The 18,265-nt window shown below is 35.7% G+C and overlaps 1 protein-coding gene across 2 annotated transcripts in view; it reads left to right on the top strand.

Annotated features, from left to right (window-relative positions):
* Window positions 1–18,265, top strand: part of LOC120231239 (CD2 associated protein) — a 131,641-nt gene that overhangs the window by 57,853 nt on the left and 55,523 nt on the right. For both annotated transcript variants that reach the window (XM_039231233.1, XM_039231232.1), the window contains exon 5: window positions 2,810–2,930. In XM_039231233.1, coding sequence (XP_039087164.1) covers window positions 2,810–2,930 — 121 coding nt within the window. The remainder of the gene's footprint in view (window positions 1–2,809; window positions 2,931–18,265) is intronic.

Below are 18,265 nucleotides of genomic sequence, written 5' to 3'. Positions count from 1 at the left end.
TAATGTAATCTAAGTAGCCAAGAATAAATGTAAACATTTTCTTTGATTCTGAATTCACTTTAGGCACAAAGCAATAAAATATAATCAGTTTTACCTTCTGCGTAGCAGAGGGATACAAAAGTAGAATCTTTTTAAAAGGTTTGCCTTGTTTGAATTATCACATTTAAATGTTAACCCAAAACACTTTTCCCACATTTTAATATCTTGGAATGAGATTTAAAAACATGGTAGGCATAACTTTTCATATCTCTGCTTTTACCATTAAAGGAATATTAAAAGTTTTATTTGGCAGCTGAAGATCCCATTTGTTTTCTTTTTTTTGTTGTTGAAGATCTCATTTTCAAAAGTGTATCTTTTGGTATCATGTATAGCCATAGAGATTGATGTCATAACCTCATGTAATTTATCACTTAATGTTTATAACAAATTCCAGTGTATTTATACAAAAGACAATTCTGTTTTATTCCTACATAATAAAATTATTAATTTTATTTTATAATTGTATTAAAAATACAATTCTGTATTATTTCTAATAATAATAGTTAATGTTTATTGAACCTGTGTGTCTAAAGCGTTATGTTGTTTCACATTTATTATTTTCTTCAAATTTCTAAACAACCTGAGGAGACTGGAATTTTTATTTCTACTTTATATATGAAGAGATTGAGTCATGGAAAATAAGTGATTAACTCTTCTAGTTACTGTTGATGCATATCATGCTATCGCAAACTTTGTAGCAAAGAACAACTGCTTTATTAGGTCATGGATATTCTGTGAGTCAAGAATTCAGATAGGGCACAGCTATGATGGCATGTCTGTTCCCTGATGTCTGGGGGCTTCAACTTGAAAGACTCAAAGTTTAGGTGCTGGTAGAATCTTAGGAAGGCTCCTTTACTGATGTGATTGCTACCTAGAAGACTTGAAGACTGCCTTTGGAGAGCCACTAGGTAGCTTCTCCGTTTGGCTTGGCTTTCTCACTGTATTGGGGCCTCTGGATAGTTGGACCTATTGCATGACATTTCAGGGCTCTGACTGTAAACATTTCAGTGAACATGTTAATAGTCTTTTGTAATCAGACCTTGGAAGTGCTAGTGTCACTTTCACTGTGGTCTGCTGGCTACAAACATGTCGAAAGTCAGCAAGATTGAAGGCGATGAGGACAAAGAAAACCACTTCTTGGTGGAGGAGTGTCAAGATTACCTTGTTGATGAGCATGTGGGATAGGAGATCTCATTTTGGCTGTTGTTGCCCAAGCCCATATGCATGGGATGCAGAGGAGCCAGAATCTGAATCCACATGGTTTGAGTCATTATTCTTTATTACTATACTATCCTGCCTTTTGAGAATTCCTTAGGTTATTTAGCCTAACTACTCAGTTGCTACCGACTTGGAATTGTACGTGTAGATAAGAAGTTTCCTGATGTTTCTTTCTTGGTTGTAATTTGGTCTACATATCTCCATCACCATGGTTTGAAGAACTCTCAGTACTTTGGTGTCTCTGTAAGTCTGCTAAAACAAAATTCTGAACTCTTCACTCTTCCCACCTCCCGTTTCTCCCTCAAACAGCTTGTATTCTAGCCATCTTGTATTTCAGCTGTATATATTCTAGAAATAAGTCCTTTATTTTTACGTCATCATACTTTTATTTGCTTTGTACCTCGAAAACTCTTATTCGGCCTTTGATATCTAACTTTTTTGTCATTTCATTTGAGGGGAGCTTTTTTTTTTTTTTGAATCTTTTAAGTGTTTCTTTTGTGCCTTTTCAGCATTTTGTTCATAACTTTTGTTATAGGACACATTGTATTGTAACTATCTGCTTAGTGTTTGTTTTCTTTAGATTATTTCACTCAAGGACAGAGATTTCTCATATGCAAATATCAGTCTTTCCCTAGCAGTTAACACCATGGTTTATACATAGTGCTTGCTGGATGAATACCTTCTTAAAGTTTACTTTGTAATTCTGAGGTGAAAAACACTTAAAACATTTTAAACAGAATAAAGAGCCTTTTCTAGCTATGATATTTTATGGACTGCTGTTAAGTGAATTTTAACAGTGAATAGTTTACTCTTAAATTTTTTTTTACCTATTAAGACCTTTAAGCATACTTAGCAGAAATTATATATTTTAAAAGTTATTAAATGTTATTAAATAACTTCATGAAATTGAGTAACCTCTTTATTAGTGAATGTCAATATTTTTCTAAAGAGTTTGGTTCCAGAGGATATTTCTGGTTGAGGTAAGGGGGAGTGTTTTGTAGAGCCTAGCATCTGGATTTTAAAAGTAAGTGATTCTTTTTGTTACTTGGGTTTAGTCACTTAAAAGGCTTAGTAATTTCATGTCCTTTTTGGGAAATTGTATTCATCAAGCTTTTTCCAAATAAAAAATCTGCATATACTTAAATAATATATGAAATATATTACAAATATTGAAATGATCACAAATTGAGACTTAGTAGTGTTTAGAAGAGTGACATTCCAGAAGAGAGCTATCTACTTCCTGCCATTAAGTCCTTATTCTTGGTTATCTGATATTTTCATAAGAATTATTTATGTTATACATTGCACTTGATTACAGATTCTCATTGTAAATGTTGTAAAATATGACTGATATGACTAATCCTATATATGATCAATCTAATCCATTTAATTTACTTAAAGTATATTTTCCCCATTGTACTTCCTTAATGGATTTATAGGGATTATTTTGCTTCATTAACTTTGTGCTCACTTCTGTAGCTTAATTTTCCCATAGCGGGAAATTGTCACTTAAGAGAAACTTTTATTACTTTTGAGTTATGAATTCTTTCAGGTAGAAGAAGGATGGTGGAGTGGAACCCTGAACAACAAGTTGGGACTGTTTCCCTCAAATTTTGTGAAAGAATTAGAGGTGACAGATGATGGTGAAACTCATGACACCCAGGAGGATTCAGGTAGATTCTTAAAAATTTTGAATAGATTTAAGTAAAATTATATATGATCTAGTGTTTATTTTGTATTATTGAAACTCTGTTCCTGTGTTGAACTGTGAGCTTCAGTTTTCTACTTTTATAAAGCAGCTTATGACAGGGACTTAAAATGAACTAAATATCTAGGCAAATAATTCAGTAATTTTCCTTTTCTGATGTTTGTTTCAACTCAAATGTTTAGTACCCTGATTATGAATTGCTACTACTTATGTTTTCTGATTTCTTCCCACTTACGATGTACTAATGTACTGTTTTGATTTGAATTTACAAATGGCCTATCTACTTCAGAGATTTTAGGAATTAAAAAAAAAAACTAGCTTTTGTTTTTTTCCATATTCAGATAATTATGTTTTTTTGTGCAGCCAGAATGTCATTATTATTTTGTGATTGCCACCATTTATAGACTCACCTACAATTTTATCTTCAGTTTGCTCACCATGTAAAACTGTGATCAAGAACAAAGCTAAATTTAAATTACTTTTAAGAATTGCTGTGGAATTAGTTATATTTTTAAGAGATATTAAATTCATAAGTGGTAATGCAGGGATAAGTAGATCTTTTTCTGTATGGAAAGGTATGTGTAGTGAGGTTTAATATACTTACCAAAATCAAGACATTAAATACTGACAGTGTTTAATTTGACAATATTGATTAATCCATAGTTCAATATAGATTTCATTTTTCTAGTAATGCTTTATATAGCTATTTTTTTCTCCCATTTCTGGAAAAGCATGGAGAGAATTTATTTCTTAAGTTTCTTTAGAATAATTTCCCAGCTCTTCTCTGTTTTTCTTGACCGTTTTGAAGAGTTTAAGCTGGATATTTTGTATAATGGATCCCAGGTTGGGCTTTCCTCCTGATTCCTGATCATTAGTTTCGGGTTGTGTTTTATTGACAGAATTACAAAATGATGCTATCTTATTGCATTGTATCAAGAGGCACATAATGTCTGTGTGCTTTATTTTTGGTGATGTTAAATTTGATTACTTGGTTCAAATTGTGTTGCCAGTAAATGCATTGTTTTTTTCTTTATAATTGTTAAGTGTCTTGTGGGGAGATACTTTTGAGACTTTGTAAGTATCCTGTTTCCTCACAAACTTCACCCAGCAATTTAAGCATCTGTGGATAAATTTTGTCTGAATCAGTTATTGCTATGATAGTTGCAAAATGATGATTTTCTAACTCCACCATCCCATCTTTGTTTATTACTTGACATTCTCTAAAGAACTTTTATTTCTGCTCAGTTTGTTTATTTAGCAGTGTGGACTCACCAGTGGGTTCTGTTTTATTCACTAGATATTAATCCATTACTATTATTTATTTTGATACCACCAGATTTGGCCCATGAGAGCTCCAACAAATTAGTTTCTGTGTTTTTTTTAAATCAACTTTTTTGGAATTATACTTCATATTATTATAAACTGTTCCTATTTAAAATATATGGTTTGAGGAGTTTGACAGATGTATATGTCCATGAAAACCACTGCCACCATAAATGTACAAAACATTTGCATCACCCCCAAGATACTCTTCATGCCCTGATGCAGTCCATCTCTTTTTCTGCCTCTGGTCTCAAGTGATCATACATCTGCTTTTTTATCGTTATGGATCAGTTTGTATTGCTGTGTCCTCTTGACAGGTCTTCATCATTTTTTGAGTGCTTTGTTACTTTGTGATACAAGATGTTCCAGGTGTTTTTTTGTGTGTTTTTTTTTTTTTTAATATTTTTAATTTATTTCTAGGAGAGAGAGAGAGACAGCGTGAGCAGGGGAGGGTCAGAGAGAGAGGGAGTCACAGACTGAAACAGGCTCCAGGCTCTGAGCTGGCAGTCAGCACAGAGCCTGATGCGGGGCTCGAACCCACGAACTGTGAGATCATGACCTAAGCAAAAGTCGGACGCTTAACCGACTAAGCCACCCAGGCGCCCCCAAGATGTTCCAGGTTTATCTTGAACTCTTCTTTACTTTAGTCCTGAAATCAGCTGCTTATCTAGGTAACCTTGGTTTCTTTTAGAGAGGTCTAGTAGTTAAACATTGAGATCTGAATGCAAGTGTGCTCATTGATCCTGGGGTGATACTGCTTCTAGGACCTCTTAGTGGATAAAATTGGGGACTGCCTCCACACGTGCACGCATTCCTACACACACATTCACTCCTGCATCTCTTTACCTGTCATTTATCTTTTTACCTACCTTCCTACCTACCCACCTGCCTACCTATTCCTACTGGTACCTTTCATTCTAGTTTAATACCACAGGGTACATTCTAGTCTGCAGTGATTTCATCTTTAAGCTCATCAGCCACAGAGATGAAGAAATTGGTAATTGAGATTGCTTCACTCTAAGGGGATTTAATTTTTCTTATACACTTTGGTTATATTTTACAAGTCACAATTATATTACCTGTGTATGTTTGCTTTTATATTTATTCATGAAAGAATTAATGCTTAAAAAGAGATATTATAATCACTGGTGTTATCAGTAGATCGTTTGTGATGAGTATGGAAAAACAGCATGAAATCAGTTTCTGAAATGATACATACAGAAGACCTTGGATTTTAGATAGTGTCAGGGAGAAATGTATTACTTTATATAATCATAAAATACTGCTAATTGTTCTGTGAACTAAACCGCATATAACAGGTCTAGTAATGAGAGCTAGTAATGATGAATGAGATATTAAGGGAAAATTTCCGGTTAACTATAAATAAGATCAAATTTTCAGGAAAGGGTTTTAGAAATCAATTTTATTAGGGGCTCCTGGGTGGTTCAGTCAGTTAGATGTCTGACTTTGGCTCAGGTCATGATCTCACAGTCCATGAGTTCAGACCCCGTGTCGGGCTCTGTGCTGACAGCTCAGAGCTTGGAGCCTGCTTCAGATTCTGTGTCTCCTTCTCTCTCTGCACGTCTTCCACTTACATACACACTCTCTCTCTCAAAAATAAATAAACATTAAAAAATTTTTAAAAATCAGTTTTAATAATAATAGGTAATAGAGTGAAGGTATAAATCAGTCTTGTGGTAGTTTTAACTCTAATCGTATTTTTAGAACAAAATACATGACCTTAGGAAGCAGTGGAGGCCAGTTTAATTAGTGAATATTTCTTAAGCATCTTCTGTGCTAAGTGCTAGTTTGGTTTTGTGAGGGCACAGAATCCCCTCTGCCATCCAGAAGCTTAGGGTCCAGCCTCTGGGCAACAAGACAAGGTATGAACTCAAATTTTAGTATGTTTCAGTCTGTAGTAAAATGGTATAAGAGGTGCTAATGAAAGATAGTTCTAAACAGAATATATTGTTTGCCACTTAAAAAAAAAGAAAAACTTACTTTGTACATTTTCATCTTCTCAGAAATGTTCCAGGAAATATTAGAAATATAATATGCATCTCAACAAAAACAAGAAAAAACCCAAAAATATAATACACAGCTCTGACTGCAACTTTTTTAGAAGATGTTATCTTCTAAACTGCTGTGTTTTTCCTTCTAATCACTCTTTCCCTTATTTTCCTCTATACAGACTTTTTTTGAAAAATTGTTATAAAAAACATTATACAGAACTTATTTTGACCAGTTTTTAAAGCATAATGTTCAATAGTGTTATTTATGTGTATGTTGTGCAACTGACCTTCAGAACTTTTTCATTTTGCAAAATCAAAACTCTGCACCCATTTTAAAAAACTCCCTTTCCTTGACCCTGGAACCACCATTCCTCTTTATGTTTCTATGAATTTGACTACTTTAGATATCTCATATAAATGAAATCATACAATATTTGTCTTTATGTGGCCAGCATATTTCACTTAGCATCATGTTTTCAGAGTTTCTCCATGTTATAGTGTGTGACAGAATTCTCTCTTTCAGATTGAATAATATTCTGTTGTATGTGTGAACTGCATTTTGTGTAGCTATTCATCCATTCATGGGTGTTTGAATTGTTTCCACCTCTTGGCAGTTGTGAATAATGCTGCTAAAATGTGGGCACACCAATATTTGAGACCTGTTTTCAATTCAGATATATACCCAGAAGTGGGATTGCTGGATTATATATAGTTCTAATTTTAATTTCTTAAGGAAGCGCCATATAATTTTCCACAGTGTTTGCACCATTTTACACTTCCACCAGCAGTGTACCAGGGTTCTAATTTCTCCATATCCTCAGCAACACTTACTTTCTGGTTTTTGGTATTAGCTATCCTAAAGGATATGAGATGCTATCTCATTGTGAGTTTGATTTGCATTTCTCTGATGATTAGTGATGTTGAGCTTCTTTTCATGTGCTTATTGACCATTGACACAAAGATGACCATGGTGTATCATCTTTGGAGAAAGTATCTGTTCAGGTCCCTTGTCTGTTTTTTAATCAAGTTGTTATTATTATTTTTTATAGTTGTAGGAATTCTTTATATGTTATGGACATTAATTCTTTATCAGATATATGATGTGCAGGTATTTTCTCCCATTCTGTTGATTGTTTTCTTTGTTGTAGAAAAGTTTTTATGTTTACTGTAGGTAGTCTATTTTTTCTTTTTTGCTTGTGCTTTTGGTATCATATTTAAGAAATCATTGCCAAAGTGTTATGAAATTCTCCCCCTGTATTTTCTTCTAGGAATTTTATAGGTTTTGGTTTTATGTTTACGTCATTAATTCATTTTGAGTAAATTTTTGTATATCATTTTAAAACAAAGGTCCAACTTCATTCTTTTGCATGTGGATATCTAATTTTCCTGTCAGTGTTTGTTAAAGATGTTGCAGGACAGAGGATCTGTTCAAACTCTGGTTTGGTTGATCACTGCTCGAAAATTAATACTCAAGAGACAAGAGAAAAGGTTGCTTTATTCAGGAAGCTGGCAACCTGGGAAGATGGTAGACCAGTGCCTCAAAGACCATCTTCCCCATCCAGGCAAAGCTGGACAGTTTTGAAGGGAAGGTATGGGAAAAAGTGAGGGTGGGGAGGCAACCTGCAGGAGAAGCAGGTCCCCAGGCAGTGGTGTAGTCATATGTGGACATGACCCCGAACAGACTTGTTGGCATCAACAGCAGCTGTTTTCAAGTGTAGTTAGGCCTTATATTCTGGTCCCTCCATTCCTTGAGGTCAGTGGTCTGCAAATCTCAAAGTAAGTTAGTTCTGCTACAGACCAAGGGACTTAAGTCAGCCAGCAAGGACTGCATAAACTTGAAGCAAGTTAACCCTTAACACTAGTTGGGGCACTGTTACAAAGAGAGAGGTTCTTTCCCCATTGAGTGGCCCTAACACCGTTGTTGAAGTGCAGTTGACCAGTCTGTGCACACTTTCATCATGGCACCCACGGCTGTTGTACATGTTTCTGACTTTCCTCTCCAGCAGGCTGTCACCTGTTTATAGGTAGAGACTGTACTTTCTCTTTGTTTGCTCACTGCGTACTATAGGGGTCCACAAAATGAATAGCTTATGATCTGTTTAATTTTTACTCTAGAGTATTTTATCTCATATCACTCATGTGCCTTTTTGTAGTGCAAACCCTTTGAGGAAGAATAGTGTAAATATAACTCAATAATTTATATATGCAACAGGTAGCCCTCATTCTAGTTGATTATGTCATCTGTTTTCTGGAGCAGAGGGGAATGCTCCTGGTTATTCTAGGGAAAGTAGATGAATCTCTGCTATGGTTGGTTAGCCAGCTTGCACAGAGCACTGTGCTTTAAAATCAGGGGATTGATCAGTCAGTATCTGAGGGTGATTATTGCCTCCAGGCAAGAGTGTTGCTTTCTTCATGTTTCTTGGTTCACTTTTGAGATGCAGATGAAAGCTGTACACTCTCTGAAAAGTATACATATAATCATACAAATAAAATTTTACAAATTAGTTCCTATGGTACATAGTTTACATATACACCCATACACATATATGACTAGATTCTGGGTTCAAAAATTAGTATACAGGGGCACCTTGATGGCTCAGTCATTTGAGTATGCGCCTTCAGCTCAGGTCATGATCTCATGGTTCGTGAGTTCAAGCCCCACAATGAGCTCTCTGCTCTCAGTGCAGGGTCTGCTTTGAATCCTCTGTCCCCCTCTCTCTGTCCCCCTCCCTGTGTTCTCTCTCGCTCTCTCAAATATAAAAAAAAAATCAAAAATTAGTGTATATAAAAAACAGCTTTTTCTTGTTAAAATTTTTATTTTTGAGAGAGAATATGCACGCATAAGTGAGATAGGGGCAGGGAGAGAGAGGGGGGACAGAGGATCCAAAGTGGGCTCTCTGCTATCAGCGTGGAGAGACAGTACAGGGCTTGAACCCATGAACTGTGAAATAATGACCTAGGTTGAAGTTGGATGCTTCACTGAATGAGCTACCCAGGCTCCCTTATCTATTCCTTTCCAAGAAAAAAAAAAAAAAGATGTATAATAATACTTGTCTGCACCCACGCAGTTTTCTCTTCTGCTCTGTATAGAAAGCATTTGTACTTTATTGCTATCCTCCTAGTGGGTGTTTATGTAGGCACATGTGAAAACATATATTTGTATATTTTCTTCTTTCTTAAACTGTAGCATAGTATGTTTTTCAGAATATGCTGCAGTGAAAACAACCTAAAAATCAATGGTGGCTTAAAACAAAGACATAGTTATTTAGGGACTTACACTGATGTTGTCACATGGCTTAATGCTTGCAAAGGCAGGGAAAAAGGAGCATGGCTTTTAAAGCTTCTGCTCCAAATTTACACATATCAGTTCCACTAATATTGTATTGGATGGTCATGGTCATGCCTAAGTCTAATAGCAGGGATATATAATTTTCCTACAAGTTTGGACACCAAATGTGATTAAGAATATAATCCACCACATATGCTATCATGGATTATCTTTTGAGAATCCATTATTTAATATTCATTGGCCTCTTAGGGTGCCTGAGTGGCTCAGTTAAGCATCAGACTCTTGATTTCAGTTCAGGTCATGATCTCACAATTTCATAATCTTGTGTGTACACTTGGTTCATGAGTTCGAGCCGCACATTAGGCTCTGCAGTGTCCAGTGCTTGGGATTCTCTCTTCTCTCTCTCTCAAAGAGTAAATAGGGGTGCCTGGGTGGCTCAGTCGGCTAAGCGTCCGACTTTGGCTCAGGTCATGATCTCATGGTTTGTGGGTTCGAACCCCATGTCAGGCTCTGTGCTGAGAGCTAACTCAGAGCCTGGAGCCTGTGTTTGGATTCTGTATCTCCCTCTCTCTGACCCTCCCCTGCTCTCTCTCTCTCTCAAAAATAAATAAAACATTAAAAATTTTTTTAAAAAGTAAGTAAACTAAAATAAAACAGAGACTCATTGACCTTTTAAAGGAGCTCAAGTATAATTTTTAGCTCTGTACATGTAATAAAAATTAATGAAAGAAACACTAACTTCATGGGTATTTAGTATGAAATGGTGATGGCCAGTAGCCTTGTGAAAGGTGCAAGTTTCCATTCTTAGGTTGCCCCTCATTTCTAAGTGTTCTTTTGGTTTGTTTTTTCTCCTTAACTTTGCAATGAACTTTTTAAGATTCTAAATTTCTCTAAGGCTCTACCCTAAACTGTGTGAATTAAAGAAACAAATAATTGAATCCTTTAAAAGCTTTGCTTTTGGTCATCGTCTGTCTAATGTTCTTTATTTAATCCTTACCTTCTATAAAGCATGCCCTCATTTTTCAGATTATGTATATAGAGAAAACTTGGCATCATAGCTGGCAAGTTTTGAAGCATAATAGATGTTAGTTCTTTTCTTACCACATTATTTTACTTTCACTTTTTCACCTCATTCTTTCCTTTAGTTTGCCTATTTAAAAATATGTGGAGTCAATCGTATTTAAATAGGGACCTGATAAAGTTGTGTTAGGCAGAGCAATTTTTGTTTTTAGGAGTTGGAATGGGGTGAGGTTGGGACACTGTCTCAAGTGAAGATATTGATTACATTGAAAAACAGGAAATCAAGGAGATAGGAAGATACAGAAGAATCATAAAACAGTTATTTTATGTTACACTTTTTTGAGAATACTTGGTATTCTAAAGTCAGAACTTACGTTTAAAGGATGTGTAAAAACCATTAGAGAACAAACAAATACTGAAAACATCTGGCTTAAATTTAGTGGTACAGTTATTAGCAGACTGTCCCGTGAATTACTTCTCATGCATATTACTTATTGTTTCTTATGTTTTATAGGTAACTGGATTTTCTAGTATTTATTTTTAACATTAAAATTTGTTATGAATTAAAGCTTATGGTGAAGTGATGTGTCTGATGCCCTGTAAACTCAGCTCTTAAAATATGTACAAAAGTTTAAGTCCATATAGGGCTACCAGCAAAAGAAGTACAATTTAAATTTTATTATATTTTACATATTTGTATTTTATATTTATAATTTTTAAAAGTACTTTGGGTACTTTCTTGCACTATTCAGCCTTATTTGAATTTTAGTAACTGCAGAATTTTATATGCTAAAAATGTACTTCCTTGCTTGCTTAACCCCTTTAAAATAACATCACGTTCTAAATGTGGAGCTCTGTGATTATGGGGTGGGAAGTCAGTGGTTGAAGTACACTATAATTCCCTATTTCAGAGAATTCTAACTTTTAGGCAAAAAGTTTTTGCATATTCATTTGAATGCTAAGAAGTTAGTGCTTTATAAGGACTTTAGAAACCTCTAGCGATAAAAGAATATAGTTCTTTTAAGTTTTGACTTAAGAGCTCCATCTTATGCGTTATGATTAAAAGAATTGATCTATTCTGTGTCCTAATGAAATGAAATGTACTGTCTACAATTGGTATTTTTACAGTCTTTTTATTCTATTTTACTTACTTAGTAAGATAGTATGTTGTGTTTCTAGTAGCTATTATAAGAATTATAGTTGACCCTACATTGTAAAATGTCATTTTTTGCTTATAGTGTTGAAAAGCCATATCCAGCACATTTGATTAGTTTACATAGTTTCTCCTCTTGACATAGTATACCTCTTGACATTTAGTAAAGCTGTTCTCTTCAATAAACTAAAATAAATGGGATGATGTTCTTGGTTTGGCCAGTTGAACTCTAGCTATTAATGTTAAGATAATCCTGACTCAGGACAATATGGGCAGTTCATGGGCAGTTTATTTTTATGTCCTCAGTTTTCATTGAAGAACTGTAGAATAAAAGTTATAAGAAAGTCACTATTACATTGTTTATAGGAATATGGTAAGCTCATAATCTGTTTTGTTACTTGATGATTTCTTTATACAGTCTCAAGATAAATGTCTTCTGGTAATCAATTTCAGGAAAAGCTTTGCTTCTCTAGGGAAGTGTTATGTTTCCATTTTTATAATGAAATGACTCCTTTTTCATTTTGTCAAATATACTTAACCTTTTTTTGATCGATGTCCTTTGTAATCTTTTACATTCCACTTATTTGCTATAAGTAGGACTTTATTTCAATATCCCCCCCTTATTCTGTAAAGCCAGTGACTATAGCTTCTGGTATTTTCCACTCTGTATGAGTCTCCTCCCTGCCTTAAGCCTATAAAAATCTCCCTTTAGATGTCTAATAGGCATCTCAAACTTAAGGTGGTCATCTGATCATCTCTCCCTTTTCTTTGCCCCTAGACCTGATCTATACCATCTTCCTCATCTGAATTAATGGCAACTCCATTGTTTTATTTATTTTTGAGAGAGAGAGATACAGACAGAGTGAGCACGGGAGGGTCAGAGAGAGAGGGAGACACAGAAACTGAAGCAGGCTCCAGGCTTTGAGCAAGCTCTCAGCACAGAGCCTGACACGGGGCTCAAACCCACAAGTCCTGAGATCCTGACCTGAACCAAAGTCGGATGCTTAACCGACTGAGCCACCCAGGCGCCCTACCATTCTTTTATTTAAACCAAAGAGTTGGATTCATCTTTAACTCTTTTAATCTCACATTCTACACTTGATTCAAAGAGCCTTGGACTGAATCCTGTATAGCAACATTTATGGTATGAACTGAGATAAGAATTCTAAAAAGAAGACCAAGAAGGCACAAAGAGAGAGTGCCAAGAGAAAACCTATGAGTGTGTGGTAATCAGAGAAGAGAGTTTTTCAGGGAGGACATAGGCAGTATTGTCTGATGTTCCTTGTGAGGTTAAGTATGATAAGCAAGATAAATAAAATGTAATCTTGGATTTAGGGACAGAGAGATGATTCATGACCTGGATAAGGGCAGTTAAGAAAGATGAGTGGGACAGGAGCACGAGATGATTGGGTGGGGAAGCGGTAGAGAGAGTAAGCATAAAGCAGTGCAGCAGTTGAGAACAACATATATTCAGTGGCAAAGAACAAGTAGAGAGGGAGAAATTGAAGATGCAAATTCAGAAGAATGGGATTTATCACGAGAACAGGATTTGCCCAGAAGGTAGAGGAAGTGAGATTCACACTGTAGGTATCATGATTAGTCTCAGTTGATTGGAGAGACACCAGTTACAGTCTTTCTTTCTTCTCTCCCCCTTCTCCTCCCATTCTTCCTTGTCGTGGATGTTTTTCCTTTTATTCTTTGCTCTGTTATCATGCTCTCTCTTAACTTGAATGGTGCTTAGTAATACATCTTTAAAGTCATTAAAATAATATAATAATAATAAAATAATAGCCACTGAGCCAGACACTATTGAGCACTTTATAGGCATCAATTTAATCGTCACAGCCGTCTTATGAACAATCTTGTTTTACAGGTGAAGAAACTGGGCATATATAGTAGAGGAGGTGATATGAATAAGGAAGGTTTGACTCTGTGGGGTGCCTGGGTGACTCATTAGGTTAAGCATCTGACTTCAGCTCAGGTTTGAGTTTGAACCCTGTGTCGGACTCTGCACTGACAGCTCAGAGCCTGGAGCCTGCTTCGGATCCTGTGTCTCCCTCTCTTTCTGCCCCTAGATGTCTGTTGCACTCTTAAGTTGTAATAACTAAAATTGTCTCCAGACATTGCTACATATCTCTTGGGGTGTAAAAGTACCCCAGGTTGAAAACCACGGGTTTCTAAAGGATTAGAACAAGATGTAGCATTCACCTACATTTAATAAAATGAATTACTAGCTATATATCAAGAAGTAGCAAAATGTGACAATTTGGAGGAAAAATTAATTGATAGAAAGTGAACCAGAAATGATGGAATTGGCCACAAGAATGTTAAAATAACTATAATAAAAATGCTCAGCATGCTCAAGGAGGTAATGGAAATTGTGAGCATAATGAGGAGGGAAATAGCAAATATAAAAAAAAAAGAACTAAATGGAACTAACTATTAGAGACACAATATGCAATGTCTGAAATTAATTCCTTCTTGTGGAATTTTGCCAGTAGAGCATGAAGAAAAAATGATTGAATTTGCAAATGTAGCAATAGACTCCATCCAAAATGAAACACAAAATGCGTAACAACTGCAAAAAACTTAGGATAATTTTAAAGTGTCTAACATACATAGATAGAGTTACAGAATAAGACGGAGGGAGAAGGTGGTCAGGAAAAATATTTCAAGAAACAATATTAAAATATGTTCAATTTGATGCAAACTATGAATCCATATATTCAAAAAGGATAAAACACACACACCCAGGGCTTGTAAAAACATCATAATTAAGTGCTGAAAATAAACTCTGAAGTGAAAAATTTCAGGAACTAGAGGAAAAAGACACTTCAAGTTGAGAAGAAATAAGATAAAAATGCACAGAAGGGCTCTTGGGTGGCTCAGTCAGTTGGAGCGTCCAACTCTTGATTTCCACTCAGGTCATGATCTCACGGTTCATGAGATTGAGCTCTGTGTTGGGTTCGGTGCTGACAGCATGGAGCCTGCATAGGATTCTCTCTCTCCCTCTCTCACACACGAGTCTTCTCTTCCTTTCTCTCTCTCAAAATAAATAAACTTAAAAAAAAAAATCCCCAGATAACCATCAGAAATTAAGTATGGTAGAAGACAATGAAATATCTTTGAAGTGTTGAAGGAAGAAAAGTGGTCAACCTAGACTTGTAGTTTTTGAAAATACTCTTCAGAATAAAGGTGAGATAAAGTTTTCAGTCTGGCTCACCTGGGTGGCTCAGTCAGTTAAGCATCTTACTCTTATTCTCAGCTCAGGTCTTGATCTCAGGATTGTGAGTTCAAGCCCCTAGTTGGGCTGTGCACTGGGCAGGCATGGAGCCTATTCTAAAAAATAAAGTTTTTAGCCAAACAATAATAGAGAATTCATTGCCAGCAGACCAGCATCCTAAAAAAGAATTAAAGCAATTATCTAGGAAAAAAGCAAAATGATACTAGATGGAAACTTGTATCTATATAAGCAGAATGAAGAGTGACAGAAATAGAGGTAAATATGTGGATAAGCATAAAACACTTTATGTTTTTACATTTCTTTAGCAGATAATTGCCTGTTTAAAGCAAAATAATATATCATGTGATACATAATGTAGAAGTAAAATGTATGTATGTATAACAGCAGTTGTTACAAACACAGAAGAGATGAAATGGAAATGTACCCATTGTAAGGGTATTATATGTGAAGTGGTATAATCTTATTTCAATGTAGATTTTGATGGGTTAAATATGCATATTATAAAGCCAGAGCAACCCCTAATAAAGTAAAACAATGAGGACTAGCTAATAATTAATACAATGGAATGCTTAAAAAAACTTAAAAGAGACACAAAAACCAACTTAAAATGGGTTAAAGACTTCCAACAAATACCTGAAACCATAAAACTGGAAGAAAACATAGGTGGTAAGCTCTTTGACATCAGTCTTGGAGATGATTTTTTGGACCTGACTCCAAAAGCAAAAATGAACAAATGGGGCTACATCAGTCTAAAACTCTTCTCTACAGCAAAGGAAGCCAACAACAGAATGTAAAGGCAGGCGATGGAATGAGATAAAATATTTGCGAATCATATATCTTAGAAGATATATAAAGAGCTTATCCAACTAAAAAAGCATTTAAAAATGGGCAGGATCTGAAAAGATATTTTTTCAAAGATGATGTACAGATGGCCTATACATGAGAACATGCTCAATATCACTAGTATTCAGAGGAGTGCAAACCAAAACCACAGTGAAATATCACCTCGCAGTTGTTCACATAGCTATTAGTAAAAAGACCAAAGGTGTTTGTGAGGATATGGAGAAAAGGGAAACGTCCTCCACCATTGGTGGGAATGTAAATTGGCACAGCTACTATTGAAGACAGTATGGAGGTTCCTCAAAAAATTAAAACTACCATGTGATCTGGCAATCCCACTTCTGGTCATTTACCTGAAGAAGAGTAATACCCTAACTTGAAAAGATATCTGCCCCCTTGTGTTCATCACAGCATTATTTACATAATGGATGAAGAAAATGTGTTATGGGGCACCTAGGTGGCTTGTCAGTTGAGCATCTGACTTTTGGTTTCACCTCTGGCCATGATCTTGCCGTTTGTGAGATCAAGTCCCCCATTGATAATGGAATTCTATCTTCTCCCTTTCTCTGCCCCTTCCCCATTTACACACTCTTGTGCACACACCCTCGGGCATGCACTCTGATGCGTGCTCTCTATCAAAATAAATATAAATTTTTAAAAGTGTTACATATGCACAATGGAATATTATCCAGCCACAGAATATAAAGAAATCTGCCATTTGCATCATCATAGATGAACCTTACAAGCAAAATAAGTCATGGATGACTTTGAAGTGAAATAAGTCAGACAGATGAAGACACATACTATATGATCTCACTTAGATGTAGAATCTAAAAACAAACTAAACTTAGACATACAGAGAACACATTGGTGGTTGTCAGAAGTGAAGGGTATAGGATGGGCAGAATAGGTGAAGGAGGTCAAAAGGCACAAACTTCCAATCATAATTTCTGGGGACGTAATGTACAGTTTGGTGACTGTAGTTAATAAATTGTATATTTGAAAATTCATAGAGAAGATGTTGAAAATTTCATTGTAAGAAAAAAATTTTGTAAATGTGCTAGATGTTAATTTAAGACTTACTTAAATTAATACACACACATGAAATCATTATTTGTATACCTAAAACTAATGTAATAAAAAAGTATACGTAGAGCTCACTGTATGTGCACAGACTGAGGAAAGGCCATATGAGGGCACAGTGAGAAGGCAGCCATCTGTAAGCCAGGAAGAGCGATCTCACCAGAAGCCAACATGCTGGCACTCTGATATTGGGCTTATAGACTTCTGAAATGAAAAAAATAAAGGTCTGTTTTTAAAGCCATCCCCCCCCCCCCCAAAGAACACCCAAAAACAAAAAAGAGAGAAAGAAATAAAAATCATCTGGGTAAGTAGAAAACAAATAGCAAGATAATGGATTTAAACCACATTAGTGATTACATGAAAATTAAGTTCTCTGAAAACTCTAATTGAAAGGCCAGTTGACTGGATAATATGCTTCCTACCAGAAACGCCCTTGAAGTATTAAGGTACAGGTTAAAAGAAAGATGAAAATGGGAATTGTGTGCAAAGCATAAGAAATCTAGAATGGTTACATTAGTATCAAAGTGTATTTTAGGGAAAAAAAAAGTACTGCAGGGATAAAAAGGAACATTTCATAATGATAGAGTCAATTCATAAATGTTACATAACAATTCTAAAAATGTATTATTTTTTTAAATGTTTATTTATTTTGAGAGAGAGAAAGCAGGGGAGGGGCAGGGAGAAAGGGATGGGTGGGAAGAGAGAGAATCCTAAGCAGGCTTCGTACTCAGTGCAGAGCCTGATGTGGGACTTGATCTCACAACTGTGAAATCATGACCTGAGCAGAAATCAAGAGTCAGATGCTTAACTGACTGGGAGCCACCCAGGCACCCCAATATATATTAATCTAATACCAGAACTTCAGAGTACATGAGACAGAGACTGCCAGAACTCAAAGAAAAAGGCAAATTCACACATAGATTTTTTTTTTTTTAACAAATAGTTTATTGTCAAATTGGTTTCCATATAACACCTGGTGCTCATCCCCACAAGTGCCCTCCTCCATGCCCATCTCCCCCCTCCCCCCCACATCCATCAGTCCTCAGTTTGTTTCTCAGCATTCAAGAGTCTCTCATGGTTTGCCTCTCTCCCTTTCCCCCACCATTTACCCCCTTCTTCTCCCCCATGGTCCTCTGTCAAGTTCCTCCTAATCCTCCTATACGTGCAAACATGTGATATTTGTCCTTCTCTTCCTGACTTATTTGACTCAGCATAACACCCTCAAGGTCCATCCATGTTGCTACACATGGCCAGATTTCATTCTTTCTCATTGCCATGTAGTATTCCATGGTATAGATAACCCACATCTTCTTGATTCATTCATCCGTTGATGGAC

This window comes from Hyaena hyaena, unplaced genomic scaffold (genome assembly GCF_003009895.1).
Source record: "Hyaena hyaena isolate Hyena2069 unplaced genomic scaffold, ASM300989v1 scaffold_55, whole genome shotgun sequence".
Taxonomy (NCBI): domain Eukaryota; kingdom Metazoa; phylum Chordata; class Mammalia; order Carnivora; family Hyaenidae; genus Hyaena; species Hyaena hyaena.
The sequence above is the reverse complement of the archived record's forward strand: the minus strand, read 5'-3'. Positions and strand labels throughout refer to the sequence as shown.